At 37.1% G+C, this 19795-nt stretch overlaps 4 protein-coding genes across 5 annotated transcripts; all 4 read right to left on the bottom strand.

Annotated features, from left to right (window-relative positions):
• Positions 1 to 973: 973 nt before the first annotated feature.
• On the bottom strand, positions 974 to 6515 carry LOC113736318 (uncharacterized). Its single transcript, XM_027263226.2, has 5 exons — positions 6375 to 6515; positions 5282 to 5467; positions 3557 to 4116; positions 1609 to 2520; positions 974 to 1366 (listed from the first exon to the last, which is right to left on the bottom strand). The coding sequence occupies exons 2-5, from the start codon at positions 5459 to 5461 to the stop codon at positions 1099 to 1101; spliced, it is 1920 nt and encodes a 639-aa protein (XP_027119027.1). The 5' UTR covers positions 5462 to 5467; positions 6375 to 6515; the 3' UTR covers positions 974 to 1098.
• Positions 6516 to 7206: 691 nt separating this feature from the next.
• LOC113736317 (protein SICKLE) lies at positions 7207 to 10310 on the bottom strand. 2 transcript variants are annotated; one of them, XM_027263223.2, is made up of 3 exons: positions 10115 to 10310; positions 8546 to 8850; positions 7207 to 8287 (listed from the first exon to the last, which is right to left on the bottom strand). In XM_027263223.2, exons 2-3 carry the CDS (start codon positions 8826 to 8828, stop codon positions 7512 to 7514), a joined length of 1059 nt encoding a protein of 352 aa, XP_027119024.1. In that variant the 5' UTR covers positions 8829 to 8850; positions 10115 to 10310; the 3' UTR covers positions 7207 to 7511. The 2 variants fall into 2 exon arrangements, with proteins under 2 accessions (XP_027119024.1, XP_027119025.1); XM_027263224.2 differs by having other exon boundaries at positions 8546 to 8821; positions 10115 to 10297.
• A 2291-nt stretch (positions 10311 to 12601) lies between these two features.
• Positions 12602 to 14980, bottom strand: LOC113737252 (ATP-dependent Clp protease ATP-binding subunit ClpA homolog CD4B, chloroplastic-like). Its single transcript, XM_027264506.2, has 5 exons — positions 14903 to 14980; positions 14612 to 14797; positions 14306 to 14524; positions 13999 to 14216; positions 12602 to 13900 (listed from the first exon to the last, which is right to left on the bottom strand). The coding sequence occupies exons 1-5, from the start codon at positions 14978 to 14980 to the stop codon at positions 12787 to 12789; spliced, it is 1815 nt and encodes a 604-aa protein (XP_027120307.2). The 3' UTR covers positions 12602 to 12786.
• Positions 14981 to 17422: 2442 nt separating this feature from the next.
• On the bottom strand, positions 17423 to 19795 carry LOC113736316 (small ribosomal subunit protein eS24z). Its single transcript, XM_027263222.2, has 5 exons — positions 19603 to 19795; positions 19447 to 19488; positions 18761 to 18931; positions 18070 to 18156; positions 17423 to 17745 (listed from the first exon to the last, which is right to left on the bottom strand). Exons 1-5 carry the CDS (start codon positions 19672 to 19674, stop codon positions 17704 to 17706), a joined length of 414 nt encoding a protein of 137 aa, XP_027119023.1. The 5' UTR covers positions 19675 to 19795; the 3' UTR covers positions 17423 to 17703.

Here is a 19795-nt window from a genome sequence, read left to right as displayed (position 1 = left end):
AATTTAATCGCACCAATTCTTGGTGGATACCATTCCAAGTTATGTGCCTGCAGCTCTGTGCATCTAGCTGCTACATTCAGCATCTAAACTTGCATCTTCTTTGACTGGAGCAAAGTAATTGTCATAGTAACGTTTTGATCTAGCTTGATGACAAATAAATTGGACTGTCTTTTACACTGCTCTTTCATGTCCTGATCAGCTAAAACATGCAATGTTGAAGCAATCTTGTCTAAAAACCTGCTTAGAACAGTTCAGGCTTTCCTGTTTTAATGCAGCCTGAACCTAGCACTCTGCTTCCTTTGTTAACCTGCATGTGGTCTTATGGAGAAGTTGTCGTTAATGAACCCTTTTGACCAGATTGTTTGCTTTGATCAATGTTGCAATTTCGGGGACATTTTTCAGTTCCACAAAAGGAGATAGAACATTTGTATGTGTGATTTCCTCACTCATCTGAGTTCTGATGCAACTCGAAGAAGTGGCATCTTTTTAGTGTACCCTTTTCAACTGGCTTTTAGTTGGATGTCTCACCCCCATTCCCAAATACCAGGATTAGGTGCTTATGTGCTCATATGGTCCACAACTCTAAAAGAAAGAGTGTAATCGACAGTTCCATATCCATTAATTTGGATCAATAATGAGTAAAACTTGACCTTGAAAGCAATAACTTGCAAGTTACTGTATGCTTGCTCCAATTTCTTTTACACCATAGTCAGAGTTTTGAGCAATAGCCACTCTCAGGGTTATCTAGAACTCGTAGCTGCAACTTAAAAAGTTATTGATCATATATTTCCCAGAGATTGAAGACAGATTAACTGAGGCATCCAACTTTCCTCTGCAGCATATACTAGAAGCCATATGAGCGAGAAAAGACACTGTACAGTAAAATCACACCAGCATTGAAGAAATGACGCAAACAAAAGAAAATTGCCGAAAAAGAAGATTAAATTCCACAGCCCATCAACAAGAATATGAATGATGATAATGCAAACAAACCTTTTATTATTATCGAAAGAATGCTCGTATTGATATATCTTTCCTAGATCTGTTATCCCTGCTTTAAAAACCCATTTCTCTACAACCGAACATCTTAGTCTAATCTTAATTGGCCTGGTCATGATGATCATTCTCGTTGTGCTCGCCTTCTCCTTGTCCGTAGTCAAACCAAGGTAGCATAGACTCGAGTAGGACAGCTAGTGCATTTCGGTTTGTTAAATCCCGGGGAGCACGAGCGGGAAAAGGACGCCCCCCAACTTGTTCAGCATTCTGGACCTCTCTCATCCTTGGATCAACCATGAAGTTTTGCAAATTATCAGGTGGCATAGTTGGCACAGAATCAGAGAAATCTGATATCAGGAGATGCCGGTACCTGTCAAGCCAGATAAATTAGTAAATAACCAACTATTATAATAACATGCAACTTATTAAAGGCAATCTCCAATAATATTAGATTGCAAGAGATGCCAATTTTTGTGGGATATCATGTTTCTCCACAATTGTACCAATAACCTACAGGTCATTGGGCACTCCCCTGCACCTCAAACTCGGAAAGGATGAAATGAAGTCTTTATTGCATAAAGTATTTAAAAAAAATCCAGCAGAAATACTCACTCATTTTTCTCGGATGAAAAGGCCTCTTTCCTCACGCAAGCCCAATCATTTGCATCAGTTCCTTTGTCTTTCAGAGTTGCAATGACTGAATGAGCAGAGTCACGAAGAAACTTTTGCAGATCAGGAAGCCTCCATACAAGATAACTCCTTTCAACATACATGCTGATCAAGTGATCCAACGTTGGGCTTCCTGATTGCTCAGATTTAAAGAAACTATACTGAAGTATGCTTGTCCACACCTGCTCTTTCAAAGGCACCTTATTCACTAATTTCTTCAATACTGATGGATGCAGCATCAAGGCCTGTTTCATGAGATCATTTGATGAAGCCTTTCCATCTGTCTTATCCACATCTCCTGTGTCTTCCTTTTTTTCAAGGTAAAACCGACAAACGGCAAGGGAAAAAGAAAAATTTGGAAATAACCAAAGGGAGTTGTCACTTCCATACTCTTCAGAAAATCTTTCCAGCCACAAATATTCCTCTGCCCTAAGAGCAAAATAATCGATGCAGAACAGGCCTCCGACTGGATCATCTGAATCTAGAGAAAGCAATAATTTGCAAATTTCAAGAGCAGAACGGTGGCAGCCACGCCTATCCATGTTTTTCATGTGAGTAAAAAGTGTAGAGAAGAGGGGCTTGTTGGTCTCATGGCTATATTTCAATTGGCAGTTGCCCTGCAAAGGAGTGAACATTGGGTGCCATGCACATTCCAAACCATAAAGGCACTTAGCTGTTGCATCAGCTGACATTTGATGTTCCCCCGAAAATTTAAAATACTCTGCCAACGTTATGAGGGAATCTATATGATAAGGGTGGTGCAACAAAATGCTTGCAATTCCATTAAGGTCGTGGATTGCCTTGGCAGCTTCGAATGCTCTCTGGGCTTGGCTGTAAGATGGTGAATGTACATACCTAAATGACAAAAAGAATACCAAATTAGGCCTTGCATTTTTTTTTTTTTAAAATTTCATTCTATATTAAGTGACACACATATGCACAAAAAGAACCAGTAACAGGGGATATAAAAACCAGCAACCGATCTATGAAATGAAGTTGCACTTGGCCACATCAGTTAAATATGAGACCTTGATCATTTGGACTAAAATATTGTTATGTAATCCTAACTGAAAGCTCTTTCAGTTTTATCAACTAACTGAAACTGATTTAGATTCAAAAAACAGGCAACTCATATATAAGAATTCATTGTGATTCCGTGTACTAAAAAGATGGTTATCTATCATGAATTTACATACTTTTTCTCACTAATTATTTCAAATCTAGCTCGCTTTTCTCTTAAATAAACACAGAACTCATGCTTCCAGAGGTAAAAGTTTATCCAGAACATCTGATTTTAAAGTCACAGCCACCATGCCAGCATGTAACTATCTACTCATCTAATTCTAGGATTCTGATTAACCATTAAGACAAGATTTCATTTTTGACTATGTTCTGTTCTGTTCTCTTATCTAAATCTATACCACTAAAAAAGCAAACCATAGTATACAGAACGAATCCATACAGTGGCAACTCATTTTATGTCACTTTCTTGACTGTGAACTCAATCCAATTACTATTAATAAGTTGCTTCTTCAAGTGACAATCAAATACCAGGATTTCTTGCACTTGTGTGTCATATTAGGAAGAAATCAGACGGCTAGACTTGCTGCAGCAGTCAAATTTGAGACTGGGTGCTAGAATGGATGGTTAAGATATTTGTCATAAATTATAGTAAACTATAAACCAGACAAATAGTGTCATATTTCAGTTAAACATAAAAGCATGCACAGCGTGTCTAGGTCTAGAATAGTATTCCACAGTGCCTTTTAACGTAAAGTGCACCAAATGGCTAATTACACATGTATTTTCACCATGTCATAGGATTAAAGAAAATCAGATCAGGATAGCAACGAAGCCCATTGATAGGGGTAAAAAAAGGATAAAGTGTTACCGGAAATAATTGACCCCATTGCTGCTCTCTAAAAGCTCCATAGACAAAGACCCATCCCATCGAGGCCAGTGTTCAGACGGAGAAACAAGAATAGTCCTTCTATGACTGTAACTCCCTCGCCGACCAGTAAGTGACTGCCTGGAATTTCCAGCTTGATGCCCTTTTTCAAATGAATTCACTACCTTAGAACCAAATATCCTTCGTAACTCATTTTCTGCACTGAGAAATTTGGGATCAACTTGTAGAATAGAGGGTTTCAACTGCTTCACGATACTGTCTTTGCCACTTATATTTGCAGACTTGGCTTTTCTGCTATATGAAGCAATACGCTGTTGGCTAGAAGAATCGACTTCAAGAGATAGATTTTCCAATGTCACATTACAGGATCTTTCATGATCTTCAACATTTGATGATAAATCTGCCTTCGACTTCTTCTTTTTCTTTTTCTTTGATTTTTGGTTTGCCAACGAAATCGAGGTTACAGAAGCTTTTACCATTGAAGGATGTTTTTCATTTACATTTTGATATCGAGATGCATGAGCAGCTTCCACTTCATCTCCCTGCAACAACATCAATCGTGATGTAGAGAGAACAAATGAGAAAAAGATATTATACAGCCCTTCTTTCATCACCATACACCCTTGGAATCAAAAAACTATGAAGAACATTATCTATGACTAAACACTAGATGGGTACAAACAAATAGGGAAAAAATTTTCGCTAAAATAAAAGAAAAATCTCACATTGACTTGTACAAGTTAAATTCAAACTACTGCCACAAGGCCCACTGTTTCTTCATAGTAGTTTGCTAATCTGTTATTGGTATATGTTTTAACTTAGAACAATTTAGAACGCCCTTTCAGCTCCTTAGCTTTGGTTTATGCCATTAAAACACCATGTGAGAAAGAATGAAGGCTGCAATTCATACTTTTTTTCTAACACATTATTGCAGACCAGCGGGGTAAGTGCTACTGAGAACACACATTCCAAGCAACTGCCAATGATAAAAATCAAACCCAATATCTAATGTTAGCTTGATAAAGAGTTACAACCTTCAAATATGCTATCCTCAAATGGCTGGAAAAATTAATTTGATCAGAGCTATTAGGAAAATTTTCCAACCATTCTTTTCCCATTCCTCCAACTGGAATTGAATCATCAGTATTTACCTCACTTCATTCCTATGGCAGCTTCATATACGTAAAATATGTTTAAAAAAAGATCCTTGCTACGAATAAAATATCTTTCTTAGCATACATTACAATCATATTCAAGACTGAGCTTATCCCCATATGTCTTACCAACTAATTGCACGTGACATATTAGTAAAGTCATATGCAGCAAAAATACAGCATATGTCAGAATAATGAATCAACTCTTATATCTGCCTGTCTTATTCAAACTGGTGCTTACTACATAAACAGGAAGATCCTAACTGCTAACACAGAATCACCTTTTAATGGATTAGTGAGGATTGCCCAGTAGAAAATAATAACTACAAGTCCATCAATGAGATTTTTTTATTAGCAGCCATATGTGCATATAAGCAAGCATATATTAAGAAGTCTAATTCATCTAAAAAAGTACATCAAAGAAACTAAGGGAGCATAAGGCTGAATCAAAATTCAAGTAAAAGAATAACGAAACACAACCACACAACTGGACAGAATTTGCACTACTTATATTTGTAAAGAAATAAATAAGATGACATTCAGGAAATTAAACCTTGTCTGAGTCGTGGTGATCATCGCTGTCATTGTCATCCATGAGAAGATCAAAGGGATTCTGTGCTGGGACAGATGACTCAGGGGATTCAGACTCATCGTTCCGGTTCAGCAGCTCCTCCTGTTGCTGCTGTGTAGCTTCTTGTTCTTCCAGAACTTTCTTCAACTGGCGAGCTGACATCCTCTTCTGCAGTTCAAATTGGATACGACTGTATTTGATATGTTTGCATAACTAATTTCAAAAGATTGCTTTTTTAGAACACCTGCACCTACTACCCTGTACTAAGAGAACTTTTTCTCTAGTTTCTTTTTTCCTTTACCCTCTTCCCTTTCATTTTCAACACTTTATTGAATACTGTCCGCCCCAGTAAGTACATTACTAGTATAATACCTTGAACAAGTAATATCCACACACATTAATATATGATATCCCTACATATGTAAGCTATTAAAATCCAATATTTAAACAGCGAATTGTTCTTTTCGCACAAATTTATTCACGTATGTGATACTCCTAACTGATATTAGCTCAACAAAGTACTGACAAATCTAAAAATTCATAATTGAAACACCATCACATGTGTTGTGTTGTACCACTATTTTAACCCTCATAGTTTGTTCAAATAAATATGTGGCTTAATTGATAGCTCAATTGACTAACAACCACCTTGAAAAAAAAAAAAAAGAAGAGGTCCATGCTGGCCTTTCAATCAGTGAAGCAATCGACTTTGTGAAAATTCGACCTACTATAAACATCGAAAGTTTCAAACGCATTGAATAAGCTTAAAAATAACCAATACCCTTTAATCAAATTGGATTCGTGCAATACTCGGCCCTATCATAATTTGAAAGATTCATGGTTAAGTGCAGCAAATTTGGGATCTTCAACCTCAAATTCTAAACCTAAATCGAAAATCTATATCTGAAAATAGAAACTACAATTTCACTAAAAACCTTAACTTTTCAAAAAAATTCCAATTTCCTATCATAAATTTCTTACAAGTTTTTTTTCTTTCACTTGGGCAACTTCTTAAAAGCATATTTAACTACGTCAATTCGGAGAATTTAGGGATTAAAGGGTGAGGTGAACTAACCGGCGGCTTGCGAAGCTACTTTTTTCGGCGGTGAAGAAGAAATTCCGGCAGGCGTTGGAGGATTGGAGTTAGGGAAAGAAAGTATTCTCAGATGGGAATAAAAATGCTTACTTGCCAACGTGTCACGGGCCGCAGCCCGTTAAATGGCACGGAAAACCGACCCGTAACACTTGTGTGTATCAAGATTGAATTTTTTTTTTTTTTTTAATTTGAATCTGACAAAAATATATTTTCATTATTTCCTCATTGTTGTAATTTTTATAGATTTTAATTGTTTCCTTATTGCTATAAATTTTTTTTTTCATTTTGACATGGCTAAGAAAGGGCAGTTAGGGTTGAATAGAGATTTGATTATGCTAAACCTGATTAGTTAAGGATAAGAAGGATGTAAAGAGCGATGAAAATATTAAAAAAAAAGCTCAAATAGCGATTTGATTATGCTAAACTTGATTTAGGTGTGAGTATTGATCAATTTATGAACCAATACTGAACAAACAACAATAAAATCAAACTAGTTTTGCAATGCGGTTTTTCAGGATTTTAATATTTTTTTATTTTCAATAAAACATATTATGCAATTCGATTTTTCCGGACTGTGTCATTTTGATTTTCAATAAAACTCATTATCGTGGTAAAAGTAACAAAAAGGAGCCTTTTTGTAAATTGGCCCTGTTTCTTTCTAAATAAACTCCCAAATTCTCAAGAAAACATTAAACTGTTGAAAATATGCTTTTAAATTCTGCAGCATATGTAGATCAGAAATCCCTACAAGGGCTTAAAAATCCAAACAAGAAAATAACACAGAAATTAGAAAAAGAAAAAGGACAAGAAATGGTTAAATATGTATCATGTCTTTGCATAAAAGGTGAAGGATATATAGCAGCCTATTTCCCAGTCAAATCAAAACCCAGAACCACACAGTAGAGAGACTCTCAATTCTTTCAAGAATGCAAACATGGCTAAACGTAATTATGTAACAATAAACAAGTCCCTCTAAAACTGCTCATCCATCTACCAGGTCTGAAATTTGGCTGCCTATAGTAAAATAGTTCAAACCAGAAAAAAAAATTATAAATAAAAACAATGCAGAGGCCTTTCTGGAAACTATTCATACAAATTACAAACAGTTCACAATTTCTATTCCACATAGTCATCGCCATCATCATTGTTGTCAGCAGATTCATAATTTGTTGCTGCATGAAATGATGCAGCAAGGTCTTCTGCAAAGCTTCTCCCAGAAGTATACTTGTGCGATACTTCGGAAACTTGAGCCTTTTTTCCTCCAATGGATTCTGGAAGCCAGGATTTTTTTGAGTTATGGGTACCCAAAGTTGGAGCATCTTTTCTCATCCAAATGACAGGTTTTAGCGTTGCCCATGGATCTTCTACCATTGATTTATTGTAAAACCTACCCGGATTATGCTCAGCTGACAAGAAATCATGTGAACCTACTCTTCTACCACTATTAGCTGAAACTGGAGCGTTGTATCCTTGCCCTCGACCTCTACCTCTTCCTGAATCCTGGGGGCTGTTGTTACCAAGCCACCGACTTTGGCCTCTCCCTGAATTAGGATAAGGGCTACCAAAATTACCATACCCACTCTCAGGACTGTTGATGCAACCATAGCCTCTGCTATGGCCATCATTAAAACTCGGACTACCTCCTGGTGCAAAGCCTGGACTAGCAACGCTACCTCCTCTTGAAAAGTTTGATGAAACGTAGGTAGGTGTTCCGGTTGATCCGCCGCCTTCTGGTGTGCCAAAAGGACTTGGTGTTCCCCTTGGACTCCTGAAAGGGCCAGGTCTGTGGTATGGTCCTGGAGATTGAAACATCCTCTGATCTGCACAGTAGGTGGCTTGGGCTTGATAAGCTGGATGGCCCCAAGGGTTGGTCATATCTGGTCTAACTGGTCCTGTTAATGGAAATTATTAGAAAGCACAGAGATAAGACCATGAGCATAGAACTTTCACAAAAAAAAAAAAAAAAAGACTTGCTACCTTTCATTGATCATTTATACACCACCAGTAGCCAGATAGGTAAAGCATTTTAGAGAATTGGGAGATGATGACAGATGAAAACACACATGTTGCAGAAGCAAATGGTGGACAAATAAAATCAAAGCTATCCAAACTGAAAAGGATAGTCAAAAGGTCGAGAATATGCTATTTACTTGGAGGCGTGAAATAGTCTGGTGAAATTTGATGGCTGACCTTGCCCCTCTTGTTTGCTGAAAATGCTGACATCGGATCTGTGTAATAATCAAATCTAGGAGCTGCCTGTGGCTCTGGATGCACAGATGGAGGGACCGAGGCTTCAATCAATGGGTTGGCAAGAGTATAAGATGCACCCATACAATTCTCAGAATCGCCGTGCACTCCAGCCTGATCAGCTTCCCTACGCAATGCATTCAGCCTTTCTCTCCTCTTTTCTGACTCTTCCATTGCAGCTGACATAAATACACGGCATAACAAAAGACTGTAAAATTACAGCACAAACAAGAATAAAAACAAGGAATAATCTAGCATTCATTGCTGCAACAGAAACGTATATAAATGGCCAAGAACAATGTATATTGAACAGCTTGATAGAGGGAAGAGAAAATTAACAATGATGGAAAAAGAAGCCAGCCTACCATGAACTGTGTCTTTTAACATTAAAGGAGGAAAATTCAATTTCATGTACTGTCATTCGTCAAAACCATTTAGAAAGTTGAAAACAATTCTAGTGTATAAAAGTGAAATGCACCATACAACAGCAATATTGTGCTTGATACCTACAACAAAACCCCCATTAAGCATGATATATGACTATAAACATTCATACTGAAATATAAAAATCAAGTCTTTCATAATATATAGTTAACTGGCAACAAACTAAACTGCATTACATGCAAAACAAACCCAAGAAAATCTCTAATTTAACGAACTTGAATTTGCGTTCATATTAAACACAAAGTTTCCTACTCCATAAACATCAACCTCAAAATATTTATCTTCCAACCCAACTAAAACATACTGGTCAACGTCCCTTAACGACGAAATACACTTGCACAATTCAGAAGCCAAAGAGTTTGAAAGTTAAAAAATAATGGAACGCAAGACATTAGACACCTTAGTTAAGTTTGGTTAGCAGGATTTGGCAGGACTGAACTACTAGCCTGCCTTATCCATGGTTCAATTCAATGACGCATCCGACTCCGAGTTGACCCGGCTGAGTCTTCACCAGAACTTCACCCTCCGGTCCGCCATATCCCGGAGACAGTACTCGTTCAAACTCGGAAGATTCAGGCCAAGTCAACTCCAGACTCAAAAGAGCGGCCGAGTGAGCCAACCCGAATTGACTCATCAGACATCCATGAACGGAGGCTTTCACCATGAGAAAGCCGCATCCAATTTATGAGAAATTGCACAGAAAGGCAGAAATAACAAATCAATCTTTAACCCAAAATTCTCTCTTTGAAGACTCTTCACTAAACAGCAAGTGGGTGGCAGAGATTCAAGAGAAGGAGAAGAAAAAATAAAGGTCGAAGAAGACGAGCAGGCTTTCACATCATATGCAGGGGTTGTGGTGACCAAATCTAAATACGGTAACCAATAATTTCAGCAAAAAGCTTAAAATACAAATTTTCGTCGCGTTTTCCTTACAAGTATGCTTAATACATAAATTCAGCCGGGTTCTTACATGTATGCTTAATACATAAATTCGAAAACATGAGGAGATAAGGAGATTCTGAACTTACCGGCGGATTCAAAAGCTACAGGCGATGGATAAGAAAATCCGGCGGCCGTCGGAGGATTGAAAAATTAGGGAAGGAAGGGACTTCAATAGCTTCAGTATCTCCTCCCCTCTGCGTTTTTTTGGGTGTTCCTGATTTTGCCTATAATTTTGCCATTTTAACATTTTTTTTTTCTTTAAAAAAAAAAATTTTAGTTGTCGCCCGTTAGATGCCTTGTGAACCGACCCATTGTATGACTTGGCTTATTTGGCCAAGGCCACGCCTTCAAGTGTGATTAGTTCTTTGAGCCAAAAAGGCGCAACTGTTTTTTTTTTTTTTTTTAATTTATACAAAAAAGTTTTAAGTGATTCAGTTCCGATCGTCCTGCGGACCAAAACTTGCCTAAAGAACATAGATTATTTATAGAAATTCTTAGAAACGCTCATCAATATAGTTCTCGTAACCTGAAAAAAATGTTCTAAATGGAGTTGTGACAGGCGCTAATCCAACTACTGTTGTTAAAGATATGGTAGATAAAATTTCAAGAACCGCTAATGAACCAATTGAAATTGAGCCAAATGGCTTCGTGATTTGGTTGCTCTAACTCTCCGAGGATTATATACATGATTATGTATATGATTATACAAGCCAAAGGGTGAATTTCTCTGGATATTGTCTATACAAGAAAACATCACAAAAATAGTATTTGTTGAGGTGGGGTACTAATATAGGAGTCGACGCAGTTGGCAAGTGAGGCGTCATTGAAAAATTGATTTAAATTTTCTTTTTTTTTTTTGTTGCTGGAGGAACTAAAAAGAATGATTTTTTTTAAAGGCTTCTCAACATGCCATATGACATGCAACGAAGCTTTAAAAAAAAATTTGTCATCGCTGCATCTGAGCTAGATGTGGCAACCCTTTTTTTTTTAATTTTAAGTATAAATTTCTAATTTTATATCCCTAATCTCTAAACCGTAACACTAAACCTTAAACCGTAAACCGTAAACCCTAAAATCTAACATTACATAAAACAAAAATTACATTAAAAATTGTGCTATTTTTCTCTTATAACCGGTGATTAATCATCGATGAATGATAAGAAACGAGCTTTAGGTTCCAATTTAAAATAAAAAATTAAATTAAATTGAAATATGCCCAAGTCATCCTTTTTTGAATTTTTTGGTTTTAAAATTAATTTAAACTATGAGAAATAATGCAGCATCCAACGATAAATGTGTAAAATAACAAAATAAAAGTTTTGTGATAATTAAACGGGAGTTTTGATAAAAAAAAAATCTTGATGTCTGATTATCACCCACGAATGCGCCTCTTGCGCTTATCGCATAGTGTGGTAAAGCAACCACATTTTCAACGTACCTCCCGTGTGATTGATCTTGCTGCAGTTGTAACCTTTCATACCTTTGAGATAGTGCCTACACTCCTTCAGGCATAAAGTTCAGAAACCGGATAACTTTCCAGGTACTCGCTCGCTCGTGGCGATCCCTAAGTTCCTAACCATGGCTTCATTTTCCTGTTTTCATTGCATGTTTACTAAAGAAAACCAACATCAAAAGTTAGCACTAATATTTTGTAAACTCTGGATGCCCAAATTGATTAAACGCAATGGGATCATTTCAATGATTGTTGTCATAGATTTTATGACAACATTATATTGAATGAATAATTCAATAAGAGAGGTTGGATTGAATAGCCAAATCAACATTTCACAAATTTTCCAACATCTTTAGAAGTCAAAAAGAGGGAGGAAAAAACCTCAATTTTGTCTTGCAATTTATTCAACATATTTTGAGGTAATTAATAATTCTGAAGAAGTGGATGGATATTACCTGTGCAGCCAATTTGGTTAAGTCCGTAGAGAACTTGTTGAGTGTCAGATACTTGAGAGTAGAACTCCGCTGCAGATTCTCCTGCATGCCCATTGCATCAACAGAAAAAATGGAAGTCAAAATACAGGAAAACTCAAAATCTCGTGCTAAAGAGCTAGAGGTTGGCAGTTCGAGTCGTATCTAGGGCATACTATTTATTGAACTTGTTCATTCAATGAGCAATTCATTAAGAGAACTACAATCAATATATCAATATAGGTCTTAGTTTTCTTGGAGAGAGTATTAATACTTTGAAAAAGTGTTTAAATTTCAAGGTGCAATAAACATACATGAGTGCATGTATCTATATGGTAAAGTTGGTGGTTAAGATTAGTGGTTGGTGTAGATTAGGTGAATTGACCAGTGCTCAGTGAGTAGTCATTTTTTTTTTTTTTAAATGTATAGTCCTTTAGGAACTATCCCCTCAATTTGTATCTATCTCTCAGTGATAATAGTGATTTTTTTTAAAAAAAATGTAGGCTTTTGAGAAAATTTTAAAATTTTTTATTAATCTTGACGTTGTCTATGGTACAAACAAAAGAAAAATCTATTCATGGTTGTATTAAGCTTTGAACAAAGTTAACATAATGGCTTTGGCAAAATCTATTCATGTTCTTCCAAAAAGATGGAACAAAATATATACTACTAGTAAGATCAAATTTATAAGAATAGTTAACCACATTTCTCAAGGAACAAAAAGGCAAATTCCTATTCCAATATCTAAACAGGGCCTTAATAAAAACTTTTCAATTCATGCTTTTCAGAGATTCTGCATCCAAATCCAGAAATCCTTACTGCAACCTCAACACCTTTACTTTTTCTCATTCTTGGTCTTTTTGGTTGAAAAATGGACCTCATTCTGATTAACATCAACAATAAGAGATTCATTTTCTTTGGCTTCACCATTCAAGATACTTTCTGCCAATTTGTCTTCCAGGAGCCTAGTGATGGCTCTCCTCAGTGGCCTAGCACCATAGTTATTGGAGCTGCCGCAGCTCTCCAAAATCAGCATTCCCTTAAATTTCTCAGTGATTTCAAGATTTATGTGCTTCATTCGAACTACTCTTTTGCAAACTTCTTCAAGCATTATGTCCAAGATTTGCATCAGCTCAGTTGTTCCAAGCTTCTTGAATATAACGATCTCATCCAATCGGTTTAAAAATTCAGGCCTGAATGTCTTTTTCAGGTGCATGGTTACACCACCTTCTTTTCCTCTCTCATCATCCAATGTTGATCCAAAACCAATATTAGATGTCATTATTATGATTGTGTGCTTGAAGTCAACAGCTCTTCCTTTACCATCCGTCAATCTTCCATCATCAAGAATTTGCAGCAAGGCATTGAAGACATCCCTATGAGCCTTCTCAATTTCATCAAACAGAATCAGATTATGAGGCCTGTTACGAATTGCTTCAGTTAAAACTCCACCATCTTCATGGCCAATGTAGCCAGGGGGTGAACCATAGAATTTAGAAACCGAATGGCTTTCCATGTACTCGCTCATGTCGACCCTGACCATTGCTTCTTTTGATCCAAAATATTCGTCTGCTAATAGCTTCGCAACTTCAGTTTTCCCAACCCCAGTTGGACCAGTGAAGAGAAATGTTGCCACAGGACGGTCAGGATTATTTAGGCCAACTCTTGCTCTCCTAATAGCACGACTCACTGCTTCAATAGCCTCATCCTGTCCTATTATGTGCTTTTGAAGAATGTTCGCCAGGTTCAGGAGACGAATAGATTCTTCCTCAGAAACTTTTTCAATGGGAATCTCAGTCCGCGAAGAGATTACATGCTTGATATCTTCTCTAGTCACCACAGGAGCAACATGCTTGTTACTGTCTACACTTGCATTGCTTCTATACAGCTGAACTCGCGACCCTGCTTCATCCATCACATCTATTGCCTTATCAGGCAGAAAACCGTCACTGAAATTGATCAACAGCCAAACTATTATTCAGTTTTTGCCAATTGAAAAGTATTCAAGTATTAACAGGAGAGTTACTCATGAATTTGATCAATTGACCTAATGTATTGTTTTGACAACTTAACCGAAGCAATCAAAGCCTCCTCCTCGTACTTGACAGAATGGTGCAACCCGAACTTTTCCTGTAGGCCTTTTAGAATCTCTATTGCCTCATCAATGGACGGTTCAGGGACTTGAACAACTTGGAATCTCCGTTTGAGGGCAGGATCTCTTTCAATGTACTTCTTGTATTCATCCAGTGTGGTTGCTCCAATGCACTAAATAAAGAATACATGTCCAAATACAATATAATTACATAAAATCTGAACAGTGCTTCGCCTTCGAACAGAAGAATATATATACATACTTTTAACTCCCCTCGAGCAAGCGGGGGCTTTAAAATGTTAGCAGCATCTAGGGCCTGTCCGCCAGATCCAGCTCCGATAAGAGTGTGTAACTCATCAATGAAAAGAAGAATTTCACCTTTGCTCTGCTTAACTTCATCAATTACCATTATCAACCTTTCTTCAAATTCTCCACGGTTTGATGATCCAGCGATAAGACGTCCCATATGTATGGAGAATAGCTGATCCATATAAATTGACCAGGTTACCAGTTATTGTAATCATTATCAAAACTAGTAGGAAGCAACATTAGCGGGAACTGATTTAACCTTCTTTTTCTGGAGTTTCTCTGGGACAGTTGCATTAGCAATGCGCTGCGCCAGCCCTTCTGCAATGACAGTTTTGCCAACACCAGGATCTCCAATAAGGCATGCATTGTTCTTTTTTCTCTTGCACAAAATTTGCGTTACACACTCTATTTGCTGTTGCCTTCCAATTACAGGATCCAACTTGTTCTAGCAGCAAACAAAGAAAATCAACAATTTGTACTTTTATATAACAAGGATCAAGAAATCAAGTTCAATAGGACTTATGAAGGCCAAAAACTCTGCAGATTTTACCTCTGCTGCCAATTTAGTCAGGTTTGTACCATATTTATTTAGTGCTTGGAGAGAACAATCTTGCTCCAGCTTCTCCATGGTCTGGTATCTAGCAAATGCAAGATTATAGCAGTTGATTACAGTTTCTGGTGAATTGTAATCTTGTTAAACACCACGAGAGCTTGAGTTTATGCAGACCTTGAGTCCCGTTTTATCCTGTGAACTTCAGCTAGCTAGCCTTGAGGATTCACTAACAGTTGCCTTAGTCATTAATGGTACAATGAATGCATGATCTATTGATAGATGAATCCTGCTCCTGCTAAATAGTGTTTCAATTCCCAAGAACAATAGATGTTTAGGATTCCCTTGAACCTCTGATCCCATAACAGGCAAAATCTCTAGTCTAATCGTTGATCAATCAGTGATTTCATGATGTTTCAGTGGTATTCTTCCCCTCAAAATCTCGGGGTTTGTACAGAAGGGATTCTGTTTTCCAATCATTTCCACCTTTCAAACCTTGTTATTGTGAATTCCGATGGTTCATTGAGGAGTTTATGGAGTACGAGGCAGTAATCAATGCGTTGTTAATTGGAAATTTACAGATATTAACATGGTTTGCTGATAATCTTTTAGTTTCTCAAGTATAATTTATACATAACCAAAAGAAATCAAGAGAATATTACAACAACAACAACAAGAATTCTATAAAACAAAATAAGAAATATTAATTCAACATTATAAATATTTATATGGTTCTGGATCAGCTTGTGTATGTCCATGGCATTGTGAAAAAGATTGTTATGGCTGTTAGAGAGAGAAAAAAATGTACCTCAATATTTTTAAAATATTAGATTAAATTAGCTTGGTTCACTCATTTGATTAATTGTTTACCATAATCCTTACTTTTGTACACTACTTATGTATTGGACGTTAGATTAACTTTAGCTGTATGCACAGATAATTATTGATTGAATATAATTGGGAACCGTGAAATCTATAACCACACGTCACCAAAACCTGGGAAAGAGGGTGTTAGGAATTAGGAAACGAACGTTATATTGACTACTGCCTAGTCCTAATCTTAAAATTCATCAAACTTTCTCCTGATCGGATAAGGAAATCAATACAACCCCTTCCCTCAATGTATATACACAAAACTAAGAAAAGGGCAAGTTAAACCACATATCTTGCCATCTCCGTTATTTAATTTCGGCAATACTTCCTAAAAGAAACTAGTACAGTATTAGATTAGTAGTCTCTAGCAAGAACCATGGGGGAGGAACAAGAGCTTCGAATAGCTATTGCTTTGGCTGGAGTTCTAAATGGTGATGATTACTCAACAATTTTAGACGTTGATCATGAGGAAGAAAATCAATGGGGTGGATCAGGTTCATGCCAATTATGTGCTAGTGAACGTCTGTACGCAAAGTTGAGTGGCATGACTGCTGAATTGGCCATGTCAAGGGCTAAAGAAACTGATAGAGATTTTCATGCTGTTTATGAAGAAACTCAGCACAGTATTCGAGTAAAAGTCGCGAAAATTCTTGCCAGAACTGTTCATCCAGCTCTTAAAGTTTCGACACAGGTTGTGGTTTCTGGTGATGATGATCAAGAAGATGGGGAGCATGTTTGTGGGATTTGTCAAGATGAGATGAAAAGTGAGGATGATGTGAGAGCCTTGGGTTGCAAGCATTCTTTTCACTGCGAGTGTATCTTCAAGTGGCTGAATAAAAAGATGGTATGCCCTTTGTGTAGGTATTCTCCCCTGGCAGAAGAAGATCACAACTAAGCTTACTCCTGAAGACATTAGCTTACTGATCACTGGGTTGCAGTTTAGTGTTCTGTATTAGTCTTTTTGATCACTGGGTCCTGTAAATAATTAGATTTTCATGGATTACTTCAGTTGTATAATATTGTATATTCGTTCTAGTGGGGATAATATAAGACAAAATTCCACCTTTTGATACTACACTCTTTAGCACTTAACCATTTCATCTGGTGTATGCACCAATGCAGATCATGGTTTACTACTTTGAATGATGACTATATACATTTTTTTGATTGTCTGTGTTACAAGTTGCGTTTCACCGGAATCGTCTCATCTTTGTGAATTGCTCTTAGTTGTAATTTTATCCTCAATTTTGAGTGGCGTGTCCCATAAATTATCACGCAGGTGAGTAAACAGATCAATTTCCTTAATTAATCATCATGGAGGGAAAAACAGGAAGCTGTCTACAAGGCTCATGGACGTAGCTGAAAGGGGCAGATTTCAGATTGAAATGCTATCTTATCAAGTAAAAGATACAAATAACAGCTTCACAAACAAACATCGAGCAAAGGATACAAATTTCACAAACAAACTTGCCTAGAGACTCCGACTGCAAAGGTGTTGCCGTTCAACTCAGGAAAAAGCAATCAACTATCAAAACATTTGCTCAAAAATGGAGGGTTTCGGGTGCATGGGTATTGCCAGAGATTGAACATTTCGACAGGTACAACGTCCAATTCCACCTTGTAACATTAGTACAAACACCCAAAATATAAGGCACAAACCACAGCTTCAACCTATTTGCATAAGCCCTGAAATTCATAGCAAGAGTCACAATAATTGATCAAACTATCTATCTGTCTGTCTCCCTCAAGAGTCAAAAGGGTACTGGCTATTCATAGAGTGCAAGATTTGAACTGTAAACATCTTCATCTCATAGTTTCAAAGGAACAAAGACACAATTCAAAGTAACAAATGAGAAAATAACTCTGCTGCAAAAACATTTTTGGTTTTCTCTATAAAAACTTGACAAGGCCTAAAACTCTCAGGAAAATTATTTCTTCTTTCCACCCTTGGCAGCATCTCCAGCCTTTGTCTGCAAAGAGCAGAGTAGAAAGAATTGTCAAATCAACCAGAAGACATGAGCATCAACCAGACGACATGAAAGCAAAACACTAGTGGACATATATTTATGGCAAAGCATAATCAGGGGAAGGTAAGAACAGAAGGCAGGAAGAACAAATTTTCCAGACCGCTTTATGGTCTTCCTGGATGAAGTGGCTTATATTTTGTTGATTAAAAGATGCCATACAGTTTAAAAGACTAACTGCCAAATCCATCAACATCCAAAATTCATAAATCCATATTATTAGTGTCTCCCCCACCCAGAACCAGCAATTCACAGATTCAAAGAACTTACCTTCTTTACACCACGGATCTTCTTGGCCCTGTTCTTCCTTTCCTTGAGCTGTTTCCTAGACTTCTCTACCTTAGTATCCAGGCCATTCTGCATTTCAAAAACAAAAACCAGCAGTTAGAGACACATGCTTCATGATGCAAAGTGAAAAATTGGAAGAAAGCAAAAACATAGACATGCGAAGTCCCATTTACACAAAGACAATAGAAAATGGAAAATGGAAACTATGAACTCATCGAATGCAAAAGAAACTACCCCTAAAGCATAATCAAGAGATACTCTCAACACTCAACTTTAACCAAAGCTGGACATGGTGGTCTGGAATGGGAATGGGAGAAAAACCCCCCATTACAATGGAGCTGTTTGCATTCTCCCATGTCTAACATTAGCGGATGGGGACTTGGGTATGAAATGATACGTCCCCTGCTAGTAAAGTAAGTACCCTACAGGAAGTTTGCAAAATTTCCACCAAATAACAAGCCTGACAACCCAACCCAATTCAGTCGAATTGAATAGTTATTTCAATTTAAGCCAAATTAGGACTCACCCTCAATAACACGAATATGTTATAAAGGTCACCAAAAGGTCATTAATCTCAAAGAAGCACACATGGTCAACATAATAAGTCAGGAGAAGGAAAACAGCCAAGCACTTAACTACAATAACTTCAAGCAAACAGAGGAACTTAAATTACCCTGATAAGCCGATATTTGGGCTCATATTTCTTAGCATTCTCTACAGAATCATAGATCAATCCAAACCCAGTTGATTTGCCACCTCCAAAATGCGTCCTGAACTTGAAAACAAAAATGGCATTTGGGTCCTTGACATCATACATCCTGGCCAATTTCTCCTTCAACTCAGCCTTTAATCATCAAATAACAAAAAAGTTAATAAATCAATAACTATTTATGCAAACAGAATTTGCAAACACTAAACCCACTCAACAACACAACCAGAAATCAAGACTAATCGACTAAAATAAATTGAGTCAGAAAACAAAAGAATTAAAAAAATTACTATCATGAGCTCCAACTAGCCATAATAAGGCCTCAAACAAGATTCCGCAACAACCAGCAATATTACAATTAATAACCTAGTTCCTTTATCATTGAACAACATTAACTCCAATTTCACAGGCACCCCCGAGAATCAAACCTAAGCAAATGCTGGAAAAAGCTAGCTTTTCAGTACTCAAGCTAACCTAGCTCTAATGTATTCCCTAATTGTTTTTACAATTACGGCTTGCTGCACAATAAAGAACTAGAGTAATATACAAGAATACCAAGATCTAAATATTTTTGCAGGGAAATACAGCAGGTAACACGGAAAAAACTGACTATGGAAACCAAAAACGAAACTAAAAAAGACATGACAAACCTTGGAAACATTAGGCCTTCCAGGATGCAGAACATCAATGACCTGCATCCCCAAACCAAAAAACAGAAAAAAATTCAAAATAGTGCAAAAATCAGAAAATATCAACACATATTAGGAAATCAAATTAACTAAATTTACTAGAATTTAGAGACTGACGAATTGTTTTCTGGAAAGAAGACGATTGGTCATGAACTTCCTAGTACGAATAGTCACCGCCTTGTCTGCCATTTTTTCTTGCCGCCGGCGCCGCCGCTGCTTCCGTTCTTTCTCCTCTGAATGGGCTGTTGGTTGGGGAAGCGACAGAAGGGGGACGTAAAAGGCTAGGGTTTTAGAAATATAAAAGAAGAAG

Source organism: Coffea arabica, chromosome 3e (assembly GCF_036785885.1).
Source record: "Coffea arabica cultivar ET-39 chromosome 3e, Coffea Arabica ET-39 HiFi, whole genome shotgun sequence".
Taxonomy (NCBI): domain Eukaryota; kingdom Viridiplantae; phylum Streptophyta; class Magnoliopsida; order Gentianales; family Rubiaceae; genus Coffea; species Coffea arabica.
This window is presented reverse-complemented; position numbering and strand designations above follow the sequence as displayed.

Coding starts and splice junctions, on each gene's coding strand:
- LOC113736318 (XM_027263226.2), bottom strand. CDS start 5,461: ATGTCAGCTCGCCAGTTGAAGAAAGTTCTGGAAGAACAAGAAGCTACA. Junction 2,521..3,556: donor AATGGGGTCAATTATTTCCG/GTAACACTTTAT, acceptor TTTGTCATTTAG/GTATGTACATTCACCATCTT. Junction 1,367..1,608: donor TTTTCATCCGAGAAAAATGA/GTGAGTATTTCT, acceptor CTGGCTTGACAG/GTACCGGCATCTCCTGATAT.
- LOC113736317 (XM_027263223.2), bottom strand. CDS start 8,828: ATGTCAGCTGCAATGGAAGAGTCAGAAAAGAGGAGAGAAAGGCTGAAT. Junction 8,288..8,545: donor AGACTATTTCACGCCTCCAA/GTAAATAGCATA, acceptor TTCCATTAACAG/GACCAGTTAGACCAGATATG.
- LOC113737252 (XM_027264506.2), bottom strand. CDS start 14,980: ATGGAGAAGCTGGAGCAAGATTGTTCTCTCCAAGCACTAAATAAATAT. Junction 14,798..14,902: donor TGACTAAATTGGCAGCAGAG/GTAAAATCTGCA, acceptor GTTTGCTGCTAG/AACAAGTTGGATCCTGTAAT. Junction 14,525..14,611: donor AGAAACTCCAGAAAAAGAAG/GTTAAATCAGTT, acceptor TATATGGATCAG/CTATTCTCCATACATATGGG.
- LOC113736316 (XM_027263222.2), bottom strand. CDS start 19,674: ATGGCAGACAAGGCGGTGACTATTCGTACTAGGAAGTTCATGACCAAT. Junction 18,932..19,446: donor GAAGGCCTAATGTTTCCAAG/GTTTGTCATGTC, acceptor TGATGATTAAAG/GCTGAGTTGAAGGAGAAATT. Junction 18,157..18,760: donor CCAAATATCGGCTTATCAGG/GTAATTTAAGTT, acceptor TTTGAAATGCAG/AATGGCCTGGATACTAAGGT.